The sequence below is a fragment of the Macrobrachium rosenbergii genome, chromosome 21 (assembly GCF_040412425.1).
Source record: "Macrobrachium rosenbergii isolate ZJJX-2024 chromosome 21, ASM4041242v1, whole genome shotgun sequence".
NCBI lineage: Eukaryota > Metazoa > Arthropoda > Malacostraca > Decapoda > Palaemonidae > Macrobrachium > Macrobrachium rosenbergii.
The window spans coordinates 19,319,608-19,343,143 of record NC_089761.1 but is presented as its reverse complement, the minus strand read 5'-3'; the positions used below and the strand labels follow the sequence as shown (position 1 = coordinate 19,343,143).

The 23,536-nt window shown below is 35.4% G+C and overlaps 2 protein-coding genes across 8 annotated transcripts in view; one reads left to right on the top strand and one right to left on the bottom strand.

Annotated features, from left to right (window-relative positions):
* The window catches only part of LOC136849756 (uncharacterized), a 167,465-nt gene extending 158,716 nt beyond the window's left edge, over window positions 1-8,749 (top strand). For all 7 annotated transcript variants that reach the window (XM_067123154.1, XM_067123159.1, XM_067123156.1 and 4 more), the window contains 12 exons: window positions 1-68; window positions 781-840; window positions 1,760-1,867; window positions 2,375-2,443; window positions 2,750-2,854; window positions 3,148-3,282; window positions 5,576-5,671; window positions 5,950-6,018; window positions 6,491-6,598; window positions 7,130-7,158; window positions 7,778-7,873; window positions 8,240-8,749. The exon at window positions 1-68 is cut by the window's left edge and continues 1 nt beyond it. In XM_067123154.1, coding sequence (XP_066979255.1) covers window positions 1-68; window positions 781-840; window positions 1,760-1,867; window positions 2,375-2,443; window positions 2,750-2,854; window positions 3,148-3,282; window positions 5,576-5,671; window positions 5,950-6,018; window positions 6,491-6,598; window positions 7,130-7,158; window positions 7,778-7,873; window positions 8,240-8,284 — 988 coding nt within the window. In that variant the 3' untranslated portion in view covers window positions 8,285-8,749. The remainder of the gene's footprint in view (window positions 69-780; window positions 841-1,759; window positions 1,868-2,374; window positions 2,444-2,749; window positions 2,855-3,147; window positions 3,283-5,575; window positions 5,672-5,949; window positions 6,019-6,490; window positions 6,599-7,129; window positions 7,159-7,777; window positions 7,874-8,239) is intronic.
* Window positions 8,750-10,273: 1,524 nt separating this feature from the next.
* On the bottom strand, window positions 10,274-23,522 carry LOC136849754 (uncharacterized). The gene is made up of 10 exons (XM_067123152.1): window positions 23,500-23,522; window positions 19,961-20,112; window positions 19,059-19,157; window positions 17,824-18,126; window positions 16,968-17,075; window positions 15,830-15,892; window positions 12,539-12,640; window positions 12,168-12,199; window positions 11,763-11,858; window positions 10,274-10,643 (listed from the first exon to the last, which is right to left on the bottom strand). Exons 2-10 carry the CDS (start codon window positions 20,100-20,102, stop codon window positions 10,584-10,586), a joined length of 1,005 nt encoding a protein of 334 aa, XP_066979253.1. The 5' UTR covers window positions 20,103-20,112; window positions 23,500-23,522; the 3' UTR covers window positions 10,274-10,583.
* Window positions 23,523-23,536: the final 14 nt, after the last annotated feature.

The following is a 23,536-nucleotide window of genomic DNA, read 5'->3' as shown; positions in this document are numbered from 1 at the left end:
GATGATCGAATGTTCGTCATTCCTCGCCCAGTTTGCTGATACCACAGAAGGAACTGATGACGCTACAGGTGAGTACAGTATTTGAAAATTTCGTTGTTTAAAGTAATAAGAAAATACTTCAGGTGGGTGAGATATAATAGGATTAATCATCAGGCGGATGAAGTAACAAGAGCAAACTTCGTGTGGGTGAGTTAAAAAGAGGAAACTTACGGTGGGTGAACCAACTGGATTAATCACCTGGCGAATGAAGTAACAAGAGGAAATTTCAATCATTAAAGAAATAAGAGTAAACTTCTGTGATTATTGAAGTAGAACTCCAATAATCACGGTAAGGTTACAATATTGTTATAGATCAGCCCAGCCAGTTAAGAATGGTTTAGCTTGAAGATTTTTTTTTTCTAGTGATGGGCCTCAGCCAACACCTCTTCAAAAAATGGGGACCGAAGGACGAAATCTTAATAGTTTACTAATCTATAGATTTAAATAATGTCCTGGTATTCAGAAACTAATATATATATATATATTACAGTCATCTCTAAAGTTTTGTTTCCCACTAGCAAATTCACAGAACTGACAGTGATTACCCTGTAACCCCCAATGCTGCTGTCTGGTTGTGAAGAGCATATTTTTTTTTTTCCTTTTAGCAGACCATGAGACTAGGAGGATAAAAGTAAAACGGCTGAAAAACATGCCTAACTTATTCTTGTCTGATATCAAATAAGTTCTAGATTAATGTTTGGTATAGCTGTTTTTTGCTAATCTGCCTAAACGTTATTCTAGGAACAAGTGAAGAGCCCGAAACTACTACAGCCAAGGAACCTGTTATTACAAGGGAACAGAGTAAGTCTAGTCTTATTTCTTATTTTGGCTCTTTCTATTTCATTTTAATGAATTTCATGTTTATATAAAGGTTGTCCTTATTGATAAAAATGCATCTGAGTTTTCCACTCAGCAGCTATATAATGCAATTTGTAAATATGTCCATATGATGTTGATGTATGATATCCATATTTTGTGTCCTTACCAAGAATGTGACTAAAGACCTTTATTCATATAATTTATTTCATTGATAATCTGAAGTCATAGATGTTGTTGCCATGAATTTGACTTCAGTTCATACTATACTTATCTCAACATGGTTTTTGAACTTTTGAAACTCTTTCGTAAATAGAACCTTGATACTGGCACCGAAATCCAGCACTGAAACCTGTTTTTTTAACTTGGACATAGCCTCAACTTTTTTAACTGGATAAACTGCGGAAATTTCGTATTTCTTTAATAATAATTGTTAAATTAAATATGATACCCTACCCCTTTATAAGATAGTGCTAGTCGAAAAATGCATAAGAATTTCAGTTATGCCTAGTTTTTTTTTATTTTTTTTTTTGAACTGTGACTTAGCCCCAATTTGTTACGGTAAGATTGTGAAACCAGGGATTTCACGAAATCCCTGAAATTTTCAGGGCATTCGTGAAACCACCAATTCACTTAGGGACCCTTGATCCCGAGGGGCTAGTCCTAAACACGGTGAAACAGTGATTCATCTACACTGTTTCGCCGTGTTTAGCACTAGCCCCTGGGGGATCAAAGGCTTATTTAACTTGATTTATTACGGAAATTCAGTATTTCTTATATGAATATTGTTACATTAAATATCACACCCTACTTCTTTACAAGATAGTGCTAGTCGAAAAGTGCATAAGACTTTTCAGTTAGGCCTAGCTTTTCCCTCGCCTGATTTGAGTGTTTCTCCTTCCAGTGGCGACTCTGTGCCGATCATCTGACGAACGCAACTGCGTGGACCGATTCCAAGAGTGCCTTGTTATGGTCGGGCCAGGCTCAAACGTTCCAAGAACACTGAGCAGAGGTGAATAAATTAAAGAAAATTATTTACCCATTTACTTTAAAGCATCTTTTATCTTTCATTCCTGTTCTTTGTATTTTTTGTTGGTGGAGCCAGCTTTTTTTACTTTCAGAATTTAATTGCCAGTTACGGCTTGGCTTTGAAATTATGCTTTTGTGGCAATTTCCTGAATGCTGAAAGTTGTTTAAACTAGATAAGTCCTTGATTATATCTCCCTCCATACGATCTTATTTTCTGAAGTATAACTGTTGCTTCGAAAATAGGTTTAAATTATAAACGTTTTTGTTGCAATATTATAAATGTTAGAGGCTACTGAATATATGTCCTCGATTATCTCTGACTACAATATTACTTTCCCAAGTTTATTTGTGGATTTCAAACTGATTCGCTAAAATTATAAATATCTCTGCCGTAATTATCTGAACGCTGAAGGCCATTTAATGTAGTACTTTCCCAGTCCTTTCTTCATCATCAAAAGTTAAAATGTGTTTGCTTTTATCCAATCATCAGAGATGACAGAATGCACAAGATTCTTGGATAAGTTCTCAGATGCCATGGCTAACATCACTGGAACAACAGGTAAGGATGAAAGGACCTAAATCTCAATGGATATGAAATTTAGAAAGTCTTGGGAACCTTGAGTTCATATCAAGATAGGAATAGTGGTACTTTATATCTCTTGATAATAAATCAAATATTTTCAGTTACTATGATATTTGATTACCTCGTTCTTTCACCTTAGTGTAGAATCGGGTAAATCATTCTTCGTGAGAGTAATTTAGGATTTACACTTTCTCAAAATGTGTAGAACAACACTGATAAATTATTTCAAATGTTCCTAAATCGTGGCTCTAATCTCCTTTCCCTCCTGTTCGATTATTCCAGATAATACAACCACGTCCACTTCAACAGCTGCTCCAGAGAGGGCCGTCACTGGAACTACCCCCAGTACTACTACCACTGACAGGTCCAGCACTGCCGGAAACAGACGTAAGTATATTACATTTCCTTGTGAGCTTCTATATTGATCCGTGTAGTTATTTATTTATCAATAGACTCACTTTTCGCATTTACTTGATCTCCTATTTTTATATTTTCTTGGCGAATTTGTTAACGTTCTTGTAGATGTTCTGGGATTCATCGATGTTTGTTTTAACAATATTTGTCTTTCAGCCTCTGTCTGTCTGCAGAGGAATTACCCTCCTCCTTTCCCGGTTTGAACTGTAAGGACAGTTAACCTCATAACTAAAACTCGAAACTATAAAGTATTCTTGCTATTCCAGGCGAAAGTAGCACCACGGAAAGCTCTGCCAGCTCATCCACAACCATTACTACAACTACGACTTCAACTACGACTCTGAGGCCTGGGCAAAACGCAACTGAACGTGATTCTTCTTCTGCGCCCACAAAGGAAAACAGTAAGTTGCCATAGTTGCTTTTAGAGTTGTTATCCTTTGATTCTCATAGGTCGGACACTTATCCCAATACGAAGGTATATATATATATATATATATATATATATATATATATATATATATATATATATATATATATATATATATATACATGGTAGAGATGGGTTGATATCGATTCCAGTTGCTAAACCTGAATTCGACAGGAATATCTAGAGCAGAGTCGTTACCGTTTATCACGTTTTCTAAACCAAATGCCGAGTTTGAATCTTGGCCGGGGTACGAAGCACTTACAAATTATAATTCCCTTGCGGTGTAAGTTATTCCCAAGGTATAGTGAAATCAGCATTAAGTGATTTTGTGACCTAATATTTGTGAGCATAAAAGTCATGTATGTACTAATATATAAATTAAAAAAAAAAAAATATATATATATATATATATATATATATATATATATATATATATATATATATATATAGTGTGTGTGTGCGTGCATGCATGTATGAATACGCGTGCTTTAAACTCACTTCAGAGCACTCACGCAATCATTCAAGTCTCGCCGAACGCTTTCCATGCAAAGAAACCTTGGCTAAATAAATTTCAAAGTCAAAATGACCGCACATCGTAACCATCAATTTACTCTGAGCAATCCCAGACAAAGAGAAATCCAGCAGCGGTCTATACGACCCTATAAGCGTCCTTGATAGCGTCCATTCTTTTTATATCTTTTTTCCTCTCATGAAGATCAAGAGTTCAGGACCACATTGCCACAGTGCTATCCATTTTCACCATAATGATGCAATGACAGTTGCAAATCGCTTGACCATGCAATTGCATCGTCAGGTTAGAAGACTGCTTCCATGCAAGTAGCCGATCTGATAGCCAGCCGCCTGCATGACCGATCGCGGTGATTGGTGGGCGAATGACACGATATACGTAACTGGTAATGATGTAACGGTCGCGGGATTTGAATCCGTTATGGTTACGCCACAGCTCTTTTGTACCCATACATACGGTTGCCTGCTTTCTCCCTCTTTGTCTTTGTCACTCTCTCTCTAACTTTTTTTTTTTTTAACTCAGATGCACATTTGTACATGTATATTTGCGAACATGTATACGTATGTTTTACTTCTCGTTTCTAGTCAGAATTTAAGAATGGGAAAGGACCTACTTGTGAAGGGTTTTTGTACATTTATCAGTTTTATATATAACGTATATATATTTATTCATTTATTATGTGTGTGTATAAATACGTGTATATTTATGAAGCAAAACATACACACATTTGTATTTATAATATATATATATAATATAATATATATATGCATATATATATATATATTATATATATATATATATATATATACAAACTTAAGCAATTTCCCCACATACATCTTTTTAACTGCTGAATCGTAGACGAACCTTCTGTTCAGTAAATCATAACATTGAAATCGTCATGCATCAACTCAGAGGGCTCACCAGCAGCTCATCGAACCCCTGCATACACTGTGGCATTTACAAACATTTACTAGATATACCTGTATGGGTGTACCTCTCTTATGTTCACTATGTCTACTAATAGAGATCGAAAATAATGTGCAAAAGTGTGTGACTATATACGAACACAGTTGAACGGAGAGAGAGAGAGAGAGAGAGAGAGTTTCCAGTTATAAAAAGTTCGGTCTAAATGTACTGAAAAATCAGCCACTGTTTCCCCCTTCCCCCGCCTCCTAAATTACAGGTGAAACCCCCTTGGCAATTGCGGTGTCCCTATTTTTAGTCTACATAGTCGTTACACATCAAACGCTAACGGTGCCGTGAATGGAATGATATATTATGATCCGTTCATGGTCATGTTCCTAGGATGTAATTTTTATGTATTTATCTGTGTTTATGTACACTTTTCTTTATCTAAAAATAGACCTCCGTTTGGTTGCTATCCTTTTTGTTTATTTCTTTTTACTATTGATATGCATGTTAATACATTAATCTACTGTATTATTTAACCCTACTGGAAGAGGACTATCGTTTTAAAGAATATTTTTGACGCAGTTCTCCCTTTCCCCTTTCTCATTACACGTGCAAACCATTTCGTCATTCCTCGTTTGAATCCATTCAGTAGCACTATGATCTAACTACTGTGTTTGTCTGGTTAACAAAGCAACTCCCGTCACACGATAGCCTTCCTTTCCATTGAGTTTATTTTTTATTTATCTTATGAGCAGTTACCTAACCTAATCAACCTAACCCAACCTTTCTTACAGTTTTTGTGATAACGATGATGTCATACTTTCAGTTGCGGCCGTGTGCGACTTCCTGGAAATTCCCAACTGCCCCCACAGGGTCGAGGAATGCTTCCGGATGCGTGATAACAGCACGGCCAACAAGACAGGTATGTTTTGTTATGGTGATTGTAAACAAATACAAAAACTGGATAAATATGAAAATGCAAGAAACTCACTCACACTATGTAACTGTTGTTTTTATATTTCCACTTCATTATTGAACTGTTGAAGCCAACATTATATTGAGGAAACCTCATTAATAACTTCTAAAATTGAAATTGGTTTGTGAATTTTTACCAGACGACGCAAATGCATTGGCATAAGGGAATAAAAATTGACACATAAAATTAATTACTGACGTTTGCAATTATTTTTTAACCCACAGAAGCCGGGAAATGTGCACAGGTCGTCACGTCTTACGAAGATATCAACAAGAATTTAACAGAGAGGATAGGTACGTAAAAGCAGATTGATTTTGTTTGTTGATTTATTTCACGTCGAGGTGATTTGGTGGAGATTGTTTTGAAAGTGATGCTTTTAAGGTGGCCTTTTGCCTGCACGGGTTCTTGATTCTTGAGCAGCCCGTGAGACGTTTGCAACTGTCCATCCTTGTGATGAATATTGCAACATGTAAAAAAATGAAAAGATAGTAAAAAATGGCAGCGTTCTGGACCAGGCAACATACAGCGCAAACTCTCTCTCTCTCTCTCTCTCTCTCTCTCTCGTATGCCTGCCTGTCTGTAAAATATCAGTGATCACTTTCTCTGTAACGGTTTTGCGTTTCATCAATCTCTAATCTTTTACGTTAACTATAATACTCGTCGCTGCCCCTCATACCATCCTCTCCAGCCCCCCTCCCCCATAAATTGATCGATTAGTAACCTTACTGTTCCTTCTAACTAAAGGTTTACTTGACCTCTCTACAGAAGCAGAACGTCGCGTCTGCGAAACCGAGCCCTGCAAGAGGTGCGAGACTCTCATCCGGCCCACCAGGACCTTCACCTCATCACAGGAAGAATGCAGTACCAACACAGGTGAGTTGGACAATATATATATATATATATATATATATATATATATATATATATATATATATATATATATATATATATATATATATACATACATACATATATGTATATATATATACATAAATATTTAGTTATATATACATATGTATATATATATATAGACATATATACATATGTATATATACATGTATATAAACATATATATATACATATATATATATACATATATATATAACTTCACTGTAAATATGGATAGCAGAATGTATCAGAATGTATTTTTATACATGTAATGACTATGCAATTATTTGCTCTTACTTCCATTACCTGCAATATGACTGAATAGCATGTGTACAGTATAATCTATACATATGCATGTTTGGGTGAATATTCTGTATCGCAAACTTGGAGAAAATTTGTGTTAAGGTAATTCGAGTAATTAAAATAAGACGTTTTATTAAAAAAGAGACAAAAAGGTAATTTGCTTTTCAATTCTAATCTATTTTTTTCTTTTCTTCCATGAAATTCGACGAGTAGAACTCACTTTGAAGGAGTGCATGAAACCCGTAAGTATTTTTTTTTTAGATTTCTCTTTTTTCGTTTGAATTCCCTGATAATAGAGAGTTCAGAAGAGAAAGTTCCTTCACACTGAAACATTAAAATTGTATACTGGTACTGGTATGATTTCATGCTATAACAACGCGCAAGCACACGCAATATTCGTACAGACACTCGTCCCCCACGCAAATGTAAAAACATACAGACATACATGCATATATACACAAATACATACATAAAAAATAGAGTAAATAAATAGACCTGCTTTCAACGCTCATGTGTGTAATGTATGTATATTTTAAGTTTTGTAATTTTCTCTCTCATAATATATATATATGTATATATGTCTGTATATGTATATGCATACATATATATATATATAATGTATATATATGGTATATGGATCCATATATATGTATATGTATATATGTGTATAAATACATATATATTTTATATATATATTATATACACACATTATATATATATATATATATATATATATATATATATAGAGAGAGAGAGAGAGAGAGAGAGAGAGAGAGAGAGACTCTGGATTCGTTGCGCATTCAAGTATACACATATTCTTACTCTTATATACCAGCCATAACAATCACCCTTATCTCCCAGGTCATGGAGAGGCACCTGAACCAAGTCGGCAGACCTGACATTCGACAACACATCATCGGCTTCTTCAACAACTGTTACCCCAAGAATTCCTTCGGGGTAAGTTGCTGTGGCGTTTGAGAACAGTCGTTGCTCCGGCACTCGAGAACAGTTGTTTCAGATATTTTCTTGTATAGTAAGCCCAGGAGTAATAAAGCATAGTTAATCAGAGGATAAAAGTACAAAAGTATGTTTTATGGGCTTGCATGAGTGCATGTATGTACCAGTTCATGTTTTCATCCATTCTTTGATCGTGTGTTCCTTCATTTTTCTTAAATGTCTACGGCGTAATATTCATTACAGTCCATTTGAAATAAGTGACGAGATTGAAATGCAATAATAAGTCAATTTAATTTCTTCTTCTGATTTATTCCATTTACTCTTTCCTGTTATATATTTATTTATAATTATTATTTTTTTTTACAGGGAATCTCTCCGTGCATCATTGCAAGATGCGCCGAGATCATTTAAAACGAAGAAGAAGCATCTCTTCTCTTCAGCTTAAGTCATTGATTGAAAATTTCGGTCAATGGGACACGCGACAACTTTAATGTCAAGATTCAGACTTCATATAAATAGACTTAAATATGTAACTGACTGATTAAATGAGTCTTCTGGCGTCGTGTGTGTAGGTGTAGAAAATAAAGTGATTAAGAAAATGTTAAGGTAAAGTTAATTTTGGATACAATAGATTTTGTTGACAAGTATTTATTTTGTTTTTTTGCTTTTCCCGTCAACACATTTTTTTTTTTTGGTAGTACTAGATGATAATCCAATGTTGTCATTTACTGCATGATAAAGTAGATATTATGCTCTTCATGTTAAAAGGTTCTTGCATGATTGGAAATTCATCTGTTAGACCTGCCTTAGAGTGTGGTTATAGTAACCATGGATTTATTTATGCACGAAATTTCAATAAAGACCTTGTGGATGCTTTTCGTAGCTTTTATTTTTCTTTAGTTCTGTTTCGCCTTAACAAGTGAGAGCGATTTTTGTATCCCTGGCTGTGTTTCTCATTATTTGGTTTGATGTTCCTTGATGATGCAAAAGCAGCTGTCATATTCAGGCAGTTGTTAGTTGTTCTTGCTCAAGTTCTTATTCATATATATTATATGTATATATATATATATATATATATATATATATATATATATATATATATGTATATATAAATATATATATATATATATATATATACGAGTATATATATATATGTATATATATATAATATATATAATGTAAATATTATATATATATATACTCCATATTTATATATATATATATATATATATATATATATATATATATATATATATATATATATATATATATATATATATATATATATATATATATATATATATATATATATATATAGTATTTTTCTGTGCTCTCTCTCTCTCTGTTCTTTGTGCATAATTTTCCTATAACATACAGTGACAAAAAAAGAGGAAGAAAAATGCTCCATGAGAGACAAAAACTCAATACGAAAATTTATCAGCAACGTGTTCCCTCATATATTCTACAGACCTCCACATAATGACAAGTCATGAGGTGACGTCATACATTAATGTCTGTTCGTTGCACTACTTTGCTGTTATGTGAATATAATAAAAAAAATATATTTTGAACAGCAATATTCATCGTAGTGAAAATTCTAAAAATTCTAAATCTAGTGATGACTTGAGAACAAACTCTCCAGATTTATTGGGAGCATTTTTAGAGCTCCTTGGGAAGCTTTCCTTCCTGGATGTTAATTTTTTCTATACTAATATGAAGCCACAGGCAAACACTACACTTAGATCCAGGAATATAGGGAAGTTACGTCATAGGCCTACTTGTAACGGCGTTGTAATAGGCCTTCTGACCCATCTACTTATTATTAGACAGTAGCAGCAGTATCAGATGATGTATAATCTAATGAGGATTTTTATCATCATATGGAATTTTATTTTCCTTAAAGTAATGATGTGCAATTAAAACTTCGAAAATTCAAGGGAAGATGAAATGCATTAGTACCCTAAAACAATTCACCTTGTATTTTAATAATTTATTTATGCTGCTATCAGTTTATTTATTAACGTATCCTTTTTCTTTTCTTATAACTGATCTCTCTCTGTATTTCCTATTATCTTCTGTAATTTCTTTCAAATGAACACCGTAGGGTTGTCTTTGGAAGCTTTTCAAGTCAATGGCCCCTGTAAGCTTGTTCCATATGAATAGGGGCTTATCTTCTGAATAATAATAATAATAATCGATGTACAAGATAAACTGTCTGCCAAAAGCATGATAATCCCAAAAATTCTTAAGAAAAACAAATGGAAGTGATCACTCTCTTTCAGTCAAAGTACAAATGACACCTATTTATTCGACTGTGCAAAGGTCCCGTTGCTTTGCCAGTACTGTTTTTGTTTGTCAAGGAAATCGCTATTGCCGAAGCATTTTACTGAATCTCCCAAATAAAGTGGACTACAGAATTTTATTTGATTTTCAACAAAGCCATTCAAAGAAAACCGTACGTCAACAGAACGAGATGTGAATTCATCAAGTGTATATACATTCGAGTTTCATCAACGATTCAATTCCTCCTTTTACGTCTGCGTTTCCTCCTGTTCCTCCTCTTCGTCTAGTCTTGCTCCAAATGCTCACGAATATATCTCCTTGCAATGGTATAAGTATATTGAGTGGTATATTTCTTGATTATTTTTGTTTTTTCATTTAACTTTAGGGTAAAGATCTTCCAACGTGCCAAGAATTGTCCCTTGTATTTCTACAACCAGAACAGGAACCAACTTTCTGAGCAATATTTAGCCAAGCATGGGAAGATTCCCTGAAAAAGGAAATGAGTAATAACACATTAACTTTGAAACCAGATTAATCTAATGTATTATTTGTCAAATTCACCACTATAACATTTTATTATCAATACTATTTAACAGCGGAGTGAAAAACACTGCTTTTTTTTTCGTTGAGATTACGGTATCCTCCAAACTAGAGTAGTTTTTATTTTCTATCCGGTAGTTCTATGAGATATTCACTCTCTGTACCTTCTAAATCTTTCGTCATCAGTACAAAAATGGCTGTGTTCGTTTACTATAGTTATAGTTAAGATCCACAATGTTATTATGAAGCGTCTAGCTTCATGCCTTAAAATTATTCATGGAACATTTAGAAATGGGTAACGCCCCAAAGACACTGAACCGCGGAAACGCCATTTCATTTATCTACTTGGAACCTGCGCAGACTCATTGTAGGCCTTTTGTTTTCTCGGTTTCTGAAGACTATTTTCCGATTTAAGAGCCTGAAGGTTGAAAAGAACAATCACTCGTTCTAATATGTTTTTGTTGGCAAGATCAAAATCAGTTTGCGTAGTGCCAAATGTCGCTGGGTGAAGTGTATTCAGTCACCGGTGGTTCCCAATGCAATTCAAATGATTCAGGTAAACCTGAACCATTCGAATTCTGAGGCAAACTGGAACTATATCTCATAGATAGATTTATCATCCCCAAAACCTTGATCCTACTGATTTTGAACTCTCCACGTTTGACATCGCCCTGGCAGACAAGCAAACAATTTTCCCCCAAGCGAGAACATTGAGAATCTTAACTACATGGACTTAGATTTTGGAGAGCATCAAGCAACCTTGCCGTTGGTTGCTTATTGCTTGTAGAATACGCTTAGTTTCTTTATTACTGAGCTTTTCGATATTTTTCTCCTCTTTCGATAAGGACGTTTGGATTCCTGTCCCGTTTCCATCATCTATAAAAGAAACTACTAAAGGAAAATGAGTAACATAGCTACACTGACGCCATATTCACCCTTTCTGTCTTGCTTCTCCTTAGACTATGATTCGATAAAGGCTTCAAGCCGTTTCTCACACACACTTGTCTTAAGGCAATCTACTAAGAAAAAAAATAATCAAAATACAATCACAGTAAACTGTATTTACCTCATAAGTGTTGGTTTCATAGCATATATCCAGCCTCTGATAGAGTTGTTGGCCTAAGTATCCTGGCAAAGTGGTCAACAGATGCTTCCTCACCGGCTTTCGGGGAAGAAAGGCGTTTTGGACAGTTAATGGAAGTTGGAAGAATATGAAGATTCTTTATTTTCTGTTAAAGGAAATTGCTGCCCATGTTCACATGCAGTTAGAGTGAAGTTGCACGACGGTTCTCCGGACTTCAGCAACTGTTTCTTTAGATATCCTTCTCAAAATACAAGTGTGAAAACTATTTTCATATTCAAAGAATTAGGCCCATTACTAATATTGGTAAGCAAGACCACAGTGAGGTACTTGTTCTCACATATTTTCATTGAGATTAACAAAGAAAAAGAAACCTCAAAGCGTACTTACGAAAATCATGCATTCCTTCATGCTGAGGTTATCTGGAATATAGTTCTCGGGAACAGACGATTTGGAACAAAATTGAAAAATGAAGCATCAGATACAGTGAATCAATGGATGTCTGTATCTATATGGTAGTTATACAGACTATCTCATATTTTATTCATGATAAATAATTTCTTCCGTTAGAAAGGAAATTGCCGTTAATGAAAATGTATTCTTATTTTCATTATAATCGTCCTTATTCCCACCATAAATCCAAAATACTCATTAAGTATAACCAAACTGAAGCAAAATATAGAACCATTATCAGATGAGGATACTCGTTAGTACTAAAAGTTTGTTTTTCTTACTAGCTATTTCTGTAATATCTAACCCACCTGTGATCTGAAATAGGCAAACAATCTCAGCTCTCTTTAGTTCTTTGTTTCCCTGGAGTTGAGCTGTGCATGTCTCACATTCTTCATTGTCGCACACTGGCTCTAGGAAGAAAACAAATTAAGCTTCCGTAATCCTACTGACTGCAACTAAATTCCACTGTTATCCCATTACCTTCAGTGTGGCCTGCCTACTTACTGTTAGGGTAAGGTAAGCTGCTATTTACTATGCCTATGTTGACCCTGCTAGCTTGTGGCAATGAGAGAATTGCAGGCTAGGGAGAACAGACTAAGTTCAGCCGGTGTAAGACTGTAGGATAGCTGTTAATTAAGTCGGGTACTGGGTTAACAAACGTCTGAATTCTCATATACCATTGTAAGACAATGTATAAAAAACCGTCTGATACTGCATTTTCATTGAAAACAACAGGAAAACCCATCATTATTCGAGCTTAGATTTTTGTTAAAACTTCATTGCATTATTTGGCATCAGTCGTTTTAATCCGCTGAATACGTTTAATTTTTATCTTATATACCGTACACTAGCATCTCTTTCATCAATATGTTTATGTTGCCACAACTATTCTTGTTACACACTCGTCATAATAGAATTGGTATGGGAGGGAACGCTAAGGATAGGAAATATGGGAACGCTGCTCATGCTAAATTTACTCTAGACGAGGTGCTTCGGTTGTCTCACAATTGTACTACGTTAATAAACAGCGAAATTTGTGTGCTTACAGCCGAGTAGAACGGTGAAGCAGGTTCATTCAAGTTATTTAATTAACCGGGAATGGATAAAAAACAGGATGAACGTGCTATTGCTATCATTTTCTGTAATGCTGATACTCAAGGCACCCCATTTTCCTATGTCTTTGGTAAAGAAGTTACAGATTTTCTGTGAGCCTGTCTCTTGCGGCTTCATTTGTGTAATCGTTTGAACTGAATGCGTCGGTGGAGGCTTTGCGGACTCTTTATATAATTATTTGGTTTCAATATTATGCGGTTTCTTGTAACCCCTTTCTTAAATGAATAAGTCGTTGATTATGGATAGTGCGGTCAAGAGCAAATTGATTATTGCGACCAACTAACAGGGACTTTGATGGCGACAGCGGTGCAACGTAATCATGGCCAATAAGACGGCGAACATGTACAGTACTCCCGGTTGCTATTAAGGTAAGTGAAGCAACAGTAGTTTGCCAGGTTAATTTCGAAGTAGTAGGCTAATCCACCAAGGAAGATTATATAGCCCATTAATGTCAATGTAGGTCAAGGAACTTCTGTTGAAACAAGGTAAGGACTAATGTCTAGGTCTGGGTGTTTTCCTTTGCTGTTCAAGGCGTCACATAAGCCTTCATATCCCCATAATATGTCAGGATATGTAGACTAATTTATAGTGATGCTCATTTCTTAAGGACCCAGGTCTTCTCGTACTCTGGTTGTCGAAGAGTTTGATCTGGGTTGCATGATAGCGATTCCCATGAGACACGGTTCGTTTTCAGAGTATATAATGAAGTCATTCATTAACCGAACAACTTACGGAGGAAACATACATTTCATCTTTAAGCTTGAACGAATACAAAAGCAGTTTACCCATTTCACATTACAATTATCGCCGAAAATATATCCATAGTTTTCTTAATTGAATCTGTAAGCAGCCTAGCCTAGCCCAACACCGAATACAAGCAAAACCGCTAGTTCGAGCGTACAGAAAAAACACTGAAAGAAAACGCACTTGTTGTAGTTGGAGTTAAACCAATAACGTATAGGCCTAATATGCAAAATGTATGTGCTGATGTGCATCAACTTCCATTGAAAGCATTTGTTGCTAACCATCTGTATTTTGTAAGAAACAACTAACAAACCGTTCGAAACAAAAGTTGTAAGAGAACATTAATTTTGGGAATTTCACTAAAAAATGTTGACGCGATCGATTAATTTTCGAACGATGCTATTTTACGTGCTTAGATGGAAATGCGTTTAAGACAGCAGCCATATGTCACTTGGTAGCCAACTTGTTTAATATTTATCGACTCCCGGCTAATTGCTCCATTATCACTGGATATTGAAGCATTCAAATGCTGTATAATTTAAGTCGTGACTTATATAAAATATATATGGTAAAGTTTTTAGTATCAGAAAGTTTCATACATTTTATATTTTCTTAGTTTTATATGTTGAAAGAAAGAAAAGGGCAACATTAAAAGTTTAGTCGGAAAGAGGTACAGGGTATGTATGCTATAACAATAACAAAGAATCTGACGGACTAACCGTGCTTAATTTGGTACTGTATAACCCAACGGCCAGCGTTAACTTTTTAAATACAGGTAATCATCTCTTAGCAGTAAATGATTTGCTAGTACAATACTGCACTACGACAGATGTTCTCAACGTTACCAATACAGTTCACTGTATTTTTTTCCTATATTTTTGGAATGATGTCTAATGGTGAATATCAGTTATTATTATTATTATTATTATTATTATTATTATTATTATTATTATTATTATTATTATTATTATTGATGATTTAGTTTCGTAAGGGTCCTTTAGTACTTAAATAAAATAGGCCTATACATTTAGTGGAAATGTGGCTCTTGATATTGTCGTATACTGTACAGTATGACTCATATGGGCTGCAACAAAATTCCATTGTTATCCCATTACCACTAAATTTGTTCTGCCTACGTATCATTAGGGTACAGTAAGAAGTTATTTACTATAGACTCTTATCCATCCTCTTAAGACGAAGCTTTATGCTATAATTTACACACAAATGCATATTTTATATATATATATATATATATATATATATATATATATATATATATATATATATATATATATATATATAATAATATATGCACATACATAATGATACACTATATATATATATATATATATATATATATATATATATATATATATATATATATATATATATATATATATATATATAGTACATACATACATACATACATACACTCACCATGTGTTCTAAGTGTGAGCTACAAGCAGCGTATGTGAAAAAATTTCCACTTGATTGTAAGCAAACAGACGGTCATGAATGTTAACATTACTCTGTAATTACAATTGCATATACATACACATGCACACGCAATACCCACTCCTATTATGGATAATATATACTGATATGTATATATACTGCATATATATATATATATATATATATATATATATATATATATATATATATATATATATATATATAATTTTATATAATTTTTCTCTCGCTCTGTGCCATACTTGGTCACCTGTTTATTCCAGACTTACCTGATTTCACTTCCTCTCCTTGAACAAGGGTTTGAATCCGCTGGTAGCATTCTTGCGCTTCCGCTGTAAGAGTAAAATAATACTAACTTAAGAATAATTACTGCAAACGAATGAAAGAAACACACTTGAAAGGACTACGAATTCTTCGATGTGATCCGATTGAAGTGAATAGATTAGATTATCTTTACTCGGAACAATCGTACTAAATCTTAGTTGTGTATAGTTTTGCTAACCTTTTTACACTCTTGAAATATATATCCACTTTCTTAGTTCATTTTTATCGAATTAAGTGTTACGAATTAAGTTTGGTGAAATTCGGAATTACAGTTTCCTTTACGATGCTGGGATGAATTAAAGGCACCTTTACTTTTGTATTACAGTGAAAAATTACAATTCGAAATCTTCGCATTTTTCTCCTTTACTATACTGAAATAAATTTCCATTATTTGAAAAATATTCACTTCAGCCAAGTTAGCCATATTGACAGTTTTTCCTAAGAAGCATGATAAAGTATTCTAATTGTCAATTACCTGTAATGCGTGATCCGAATTCCGGACTGAATATTTAAGTATTTCTTTCGTTTAGAAATTACGTTTACAAATGAAATTAGGTTAATGTACGAAAACCATTATTATTCAACTAAGTAATCAAGTTGGCTGTGGTTTTTGAACCAAATTTTGGAATGAAATTCGAAATATTTCGTTCTTTCGGAAACCAAAAATGAATCGGTGACGAATTTGAAGTATTTATTTCTAATAGTTTTCACAGTGAACAGCGTGCCCTTTATAATTTAATGAAGTATGCCTGGTGTCTTTTAAATGCAGTCTTATCACCTTAAATGTTTGATCCGAATTCCAGGTTATAAATCGAAATATTTGTTTTCCTTTTGCAAATCATAAATTGATTTAAGTTTAATATGCAGTCACTGATCCGAGATCTAGGTTTGAAATCGAAAATTTTCTTTCACGTACTTCACAAATTAATTCAAGATACATTTTTCTTTTTTTTTCTTTTACACTTTAGGAATAAAATCATGTTGCATTTTAAGTACTTACACAGATTTGGCCAGACAGACGAACGGGTTTTAATTGAAAAGTTAGCAAGGTATTCCCGACGGGTGTAAAATGCAAACTATTACCTGTCTCCAGTGATCCGAAGTCGGGGGATTCTGGTCCAATCAGGTCGTAGCATTTGGCAACTTGCTCAACGCAGTTCTCTGTATCCTTGTTGGCACAAATTCTCGTTCCTTGGTGACAGCAAATGTTAGTGTTTAAGGAAAGAGAATTATATATTCGATAAATATATTCACCTGGAAAATTGGGAAAGTTTTGGTGAAAGATTAACAAAACATTATATTGCGTAAAGGTCGTCATTCTATCAGGAAGTTGAACTGGATAGCATGATTCGCAGAAACTTCATGCTTCGAAAGGCATTCATTCTACGGGAAAAAAATATCGGGAAGTAAATGTTTAACTTTAAACACTTTTTTGCAGATAAAGTTAAGCCTACGAAAGGACACGAATGCATTCTAGTTTTTAGCATAAATACATTTTTGCTTATGACATAAATACATTCTAGTTTATGGCATTGAACTGGTCATTCTGAAGGTGTAAATGCTAATTAAAACTTTTGAGACTCAATGTTGACCCACTTTTTCAGACATGACACTGGTTTCCCACAATCTGCGGTGGCTCAAAAAAAAAAAAAAAAGTTTTTACCACTTCCTTATTCACTATTTAATTGCTGGATTCAAAGCTGAACCCCCGAGCGGAAAATTTCTCCGACAGCCGTTTCAGACATTATATATATATATATATATATATATATATATATATATATATATATATATATATATGTATGTATGTGTATCTGTATTCATATATATGTATATATATATATATTTATATGTATATATGTACGTATATATGTATATATATATATTTATGTATGTATATAAACTTGGTTATATTCCCAAAGCTAAACTGACACCTTACCCAATTTTTCCCCCACACTGAATTCTCCACGCGTAGATTCCTCGCCATGTTTAAATTTTATTAGCAGGGGGGGAACCTTTCTGAATTCTTCATTCGAAGATTCCGGAGATTCCTCGTCAAGTGAGAATCTTTTGAACAGGGAATGATCCGTATCCTCCGGACCCTCGCCGAGGTCGCCGTAGTAGGAAGGATCGACGATCTGTCCATCTTTGGCAATCCGTTTCAGGATCTCCAAGTAGGGTTCGAGCAGGACCACGCACTTCTGGCTCTTCTGGTGACAGTCTGGCTGGTCGCATTTCTCCCCTGGAAAGGCGCGAAGAAGAAGAACGCGTGTAAATATCACCGTGGGTTTCAAGTAATCGAGTTTCATTGCATGTTGCTCTGCCATCTTTCCGCTAAACAGGTTTGCTAGTCCCATAAAAAAAATCTTTTGGAGTGTCACTTTTAATACTTTCACATACACTTCACACCTGCCCTACGATAACGTCTCCAGATCAGTTAATCTTCCACACTCGAACCGAGAATTTTGTCTGTCAAGCTTTTTCATGAGTAATATTTTGAGAAAATGTAGTCTTGCTTATAGGAAGAAATAAGAATAATATCTGAGAAATATAAAAATCACATGCTGTTCCAAGTCTCAAAAAAATATCCCATTCCCAGTTTTCAGAGAGCGCTCTTTGTGGGGGGCGGGGGTGGAAACATATGCGTCTGTTTTTATTTGTGCCATCAGCTTTTACGTTCCCTCTCCTTTCCTTTCCTTTCCTTTCTTCTTCACTGTCATCCTGCACTATGTCCGTTTGACTGCCGTGTGTTTATACTATATATATGCCATGGTCTGGAATTCTCTTTCTGTTTCCGTTTTTCCCCTCAGATCAAGGGGCAGATAAGGGCCTTGGCTTGCCCGTTTGGCCAGTCTTTGCATTAAAATACGAAGGTAAAGGAACTTTGCTTTAACTACGTTTCAAATGTTTAAATTATTATGGTAGTAGACTATGGGGCTGTGAAGAGCCAGTTGCTTGGTTTGGTGTGGGGGGGGTTGGGCGTGATGGGAGTCATTATGGGAGAGAAAGTAAGAAACGTTAACGGGCGGACCCACTTGCTAGTTGTTTAACCCTTATTAAAAAAACCAGTACAGTTAGCAGACACTTCCAATGTTTGTGGCTGTTTTTAGGAGCTTTAGTCTTTTGTTTTTATCAGAATTATTATCGTTATTATAACTGCATCTTCTGCCTTACCACCTTGGACGTCCGAAGTTTGTGAAAGCAGCAACAGACACTCGTTGAACAGTGCGTTGCACTCCACGGCTGATGCCTCCTTTGCGCATGCGACATTTTCTGGAAGGAATGCGCATGTAGAACTGAGTACATACGTATAAACTGGATGTAGAAACAATTAAAAATAAATACAGAAAATACGGGTAAGGCAGGAAATGATAATTGACGATTACAGTCTTATCCAGCAGGTGACAATAACCGAATTGATTAGATGTCGTAAGTAAGTGGACACGTAAGAATTTACATGATAGGAAACCAGCTTTTTGATTGACTTGCACTTGCCTTACCGTTAGCTTATGTTTGACTTGAAAAAAAAAAAAAACTTGTCTCCTGAAAACGAACATTTTATAGTAAAGAATGGGGATTTTCTTTAGCTTCCTAAGAAAATAAATCGAAAACTAATTTCAAATGTGTGAATTTTACGATGCCCTCCGTAATCTACAGTTTGGTGTTGCCTTTTTCGTGCTTTTAATTGACAGGATGTGCCTATCATTTACTTAGAAGAGACGTTAGTAAATATAACAGCATAAAAACCTATTCGCAATGCACGCATTATTCTTCGCATTGATATTGATGAAAGTGACAAGAAAAATCGTGTATTTGAAAGGCTTAGTCTGGGAACTTTTTTATTTTTTTTTAGATAATTTGTACTCACAAAAAAATATTAAAAAGGAATGACAACTGATATTATGAAGACCTGCATAGTAATTATGCACTCACGGGAAATTTAACTGAAAGTGACTGTACTACTACTTTCAAGTTCAAAGGGCAACGTGACGAGCGACAACGTGCCCTTTCCTTGCCCAGTCCTGTAAAGTACAAGAATAAGGAAAAAGGCTTCATCTTGGAAAGGAGTGACTTACTCAGTTGCAGTATTACTGGAGACTGGAGTAAAAGTTGAGGGTCTTGGACAAGACTCGGCTCACTGGTGGTAACCCCGAGTGTAATCTGCAGTCCCAAGAGGCAGGATAATAGCACTTCTGGGGCACTGAAGCTCATCCACATGTTGGAGTATCTGCCAGGCAAAAAACCAATGTTTGTGAATGGGAACATCTCCATTTTTGAAGATTCGCGCTCATTTTGTTAAAGAGAGAGAGAGAGAGAGAGAGAGAGAGAGAGAGAGAGAGAGAGAGAGAGAGAGAGAGAGAGAGAGAGTTAATAAGTTCTCACTTTATTTATCCGAAAAATGGAAAAAAAGTTCTTTGAGTTCATTCTGTGTTCATATGGAGTCAGGTAGTCTGACAAACCGACAGAGAGAGAGAGAGAGAGAGAGAGAGAGAATAGCATATATAGCAATGTTATTTTAACTTTTGATGTGTGAACGTAATACACTTACCATAGAGGCGACCAATGTTTAACGTCTGTCGTTTTGAAAATCGTTGTTTACAGGACCCAAGTAGTTTGCCCAAGAACAACAGCCGTGTTGGAATAACTGTTGTACAAGTCATAGAAACTCGGAAGTTGTAATGGCACGGTCAAGGAGCTAACTACACTTTTCAAAAATTATAGTACAACTTTCGATGTCAGTAGTCTGTCTTAATTAAATAATGACAGTAGTAGTAGTAGTAGTAGTAGTAGTAGTAGTAGTAGAGACGTCGTAAATTCTATTGTACCCCTCGTGATCACAGTACAGTAATATTCTGGCAGTCTAGCTGCCTTAGGTTTTTACTCTTAGACAGCGTACCTTTAAGACGCCGGGAAGTTAAGCGAAAAATTATCCTTCATCGGATTATTAAATATATTCTATCATGAAAAGCGCCATACTAAACCATAGTTACGCTTTTTTCACAGGGAAGAGATAAAGCATGAAAAATTTTTAATTCATTAACGAAAGCAGCAGGCAAGAGATCTCACGAGATTTTCCTTATCCGTATATGCCCAATATATTAGTTTCCATTTATTCATAGATTTGGTGTTTCTAAACAGCATCTTGATCAGTTTATGGACGTCCCGAGGTTGAAGATACTGTAACCTACAAAGGAAGTGTTCGAGATGTTTGTTTTTCATTATAGTCCCGCAAAGTTTGAATGTATGTCACCTAAGAATCATTTAAAGTGTCCAGGTAGTTTCTATGGATAAGATAAATCAATTTATCGCAAAACGTCAATTATATTGGAGGTGTTATCGCTAAGAGAACGAAAACCTCTCGGTCAGAGCTTAGCTTGGATGCACAACTTGCCAAATTTCTTAAAATTGTCATCTTGCATGAAGTCCAAATTGGCCTCATTTGCCCCTCAGTTTAATGTTTGGCATCTTTGTGGGGGCTTTCACGAATATACTGTACATTACATTAGTGTACACTAATTGTACATTTTTTCCGGAATATCATTATCTTTGGATCCCCAAAATCTGCAACAGTCTAATTTTTGCTAAAATAAATCAATATGACTGCTAAAAGAATCTTCATATTCGGTTCAGTTTTGTTATCACCAAATTCTATACAACATCTCCGCATACACTTGCCTCATAGACAGAGTTCCAGACATCAGCTTCAGATTCTAAACCAAACATGTCAAAAATGCGCCGAAGTTTCTTCGGCGCAATCGAGTTTTCTATACAGCGTATAATCAAGGCCAGCGAAAATAGATCTATCTTTCGGTGGTCTCGGTATAATGCTGTATGAGGCGCGGTCCATGAAACTTTAACCACGACCCGGTGGTGGCCTGTCTTATGTCGTTGCCAGATGCACGATTATGGCTAACTTTAACCTTAAATAAAATAAAACTACTGAGGCTAAAGGGCTGCAATTTGGTATGTTTGATGATTGGAGGGTGGATGATCAACGTAGCAATTTGCAGCCGTCTAGCCTCAGTAGTTTTTAAAATCTGAGGGCGGACAGAAAAAGTGCGGACGGACAGACAAAACCGGCACAGTAGTTTCCTTTTACAAAAAAACTAAAAAGTTATTTTACTTTTGTTGCGAGAGTAACATTTGGGTTTGACTTCTTTGCCTCGGAACTGTTTATTGATAAAGCTTTAATTACTGATGCAATAAAGACAAGAATTATGATATATAACTGGATCTTTCCTAGATAGTGACCCCCAAGGGTTTTAACCCGATATGTATCCACCTTTGCGGCGTGTTTAGTACAAGCCCGTGGGGGATTAACGTAAAACAAACAAAAGACTGAAAATATTATACAGTAAATGACCCCCATGAAATATTAGTATTAGATAACGACCCCGAAAACCCTTGAGGGTCACGATCTTGGAAATGTCCATGTAATTATATATAATTACATTAAGAAGTTATATTGATAGGTAGTAAACGAGCTAAGATTATCATTTACAAGATAGATTTCAACATCCCATCGTCTAAATCTCAATAATATATAGACAATCGATGAATACTGTTTGAGAAAGCATGTGTATAAAATTCTAGATGATTTCCAAGGTGAAATCTTCCCTGTATCAAATGTCATCTGTGTCTGACGCCATAGTGGTAGCGAAAATTTAAAAAGGGAATAAATCCTCCGTAGGGGGGTAACGCCGTCAGTGTTCCCCATGCGTTCCACTGCAGGCATTATTTAAGGTTCTTTGCAGCGTCCCTTCGGCCCCTAGCTGCAACCCCTTCATTCCTTTTACTGTACCTCCTTTCATATTCTCTTTCTTCCATCTTACTTTCCACCCTCTCCTAACAATTGTTTCATAGTGCAACTGCGAGGTTTTCCTCCTGTTACACCTTTCAAACTTTTCTACTCTCAATTTCCCTTTCAGCGCTGAATTACCTCATAGGTCCCAGTGCTTAGCCTTTGGCCTAAATTCTGTATTCAGTTCAATTCACTTAAACGAGCTAAGATTATCATTTGCAAGATAGATTTCAAAGCGCCCTGTCGAATTCTTTTTCCTGTGAAACCATAAAATAGTCAAGATATCCGGTGAAGAAAGTTCAGATGATGCTGATCACCAAAGAACCAACGCGCAAACGCAAGTTCAAGATTTTGTAGAAACAATGTAATCAATTCACTCGAGATGAAAATGACGCTTAGATGAGAACCTCATTCTACAACCTATGTTACTTGTTAGAAAATTCAGCCGCATTTAAAACCTGATGGGTCACCCGAAGTTTTGCCAGACAGATGGGATCTTTCCTAGATGGCGACCCCCAAGGGTTTTAACCCGGTACGTATCCACCTTTGCGGCGTGTTTAGTACGAGCCCGTTGGGGATTACCGTAAAATCATAAATAAAAGACTGTAAATATCATGAAGATAATAACCCCCAAGAAAGATTAGGCCTAGACCCCGAAATTTGTTGGGGGTCACTATCTAGGAAAGATGCGACAGATGAATCCAACCGATTGTCTCCTCGCGAAAATGTGAACCCGGGTTAGGTTCTTTTTACAGGTAGGAGGTGACAATGTGATCTGAAGTGAGGTCGAAACGGGGTCGCTAATCAACTTACCTGGACGGCGGCTGTGTGGAATATAGCGCGGAATCTT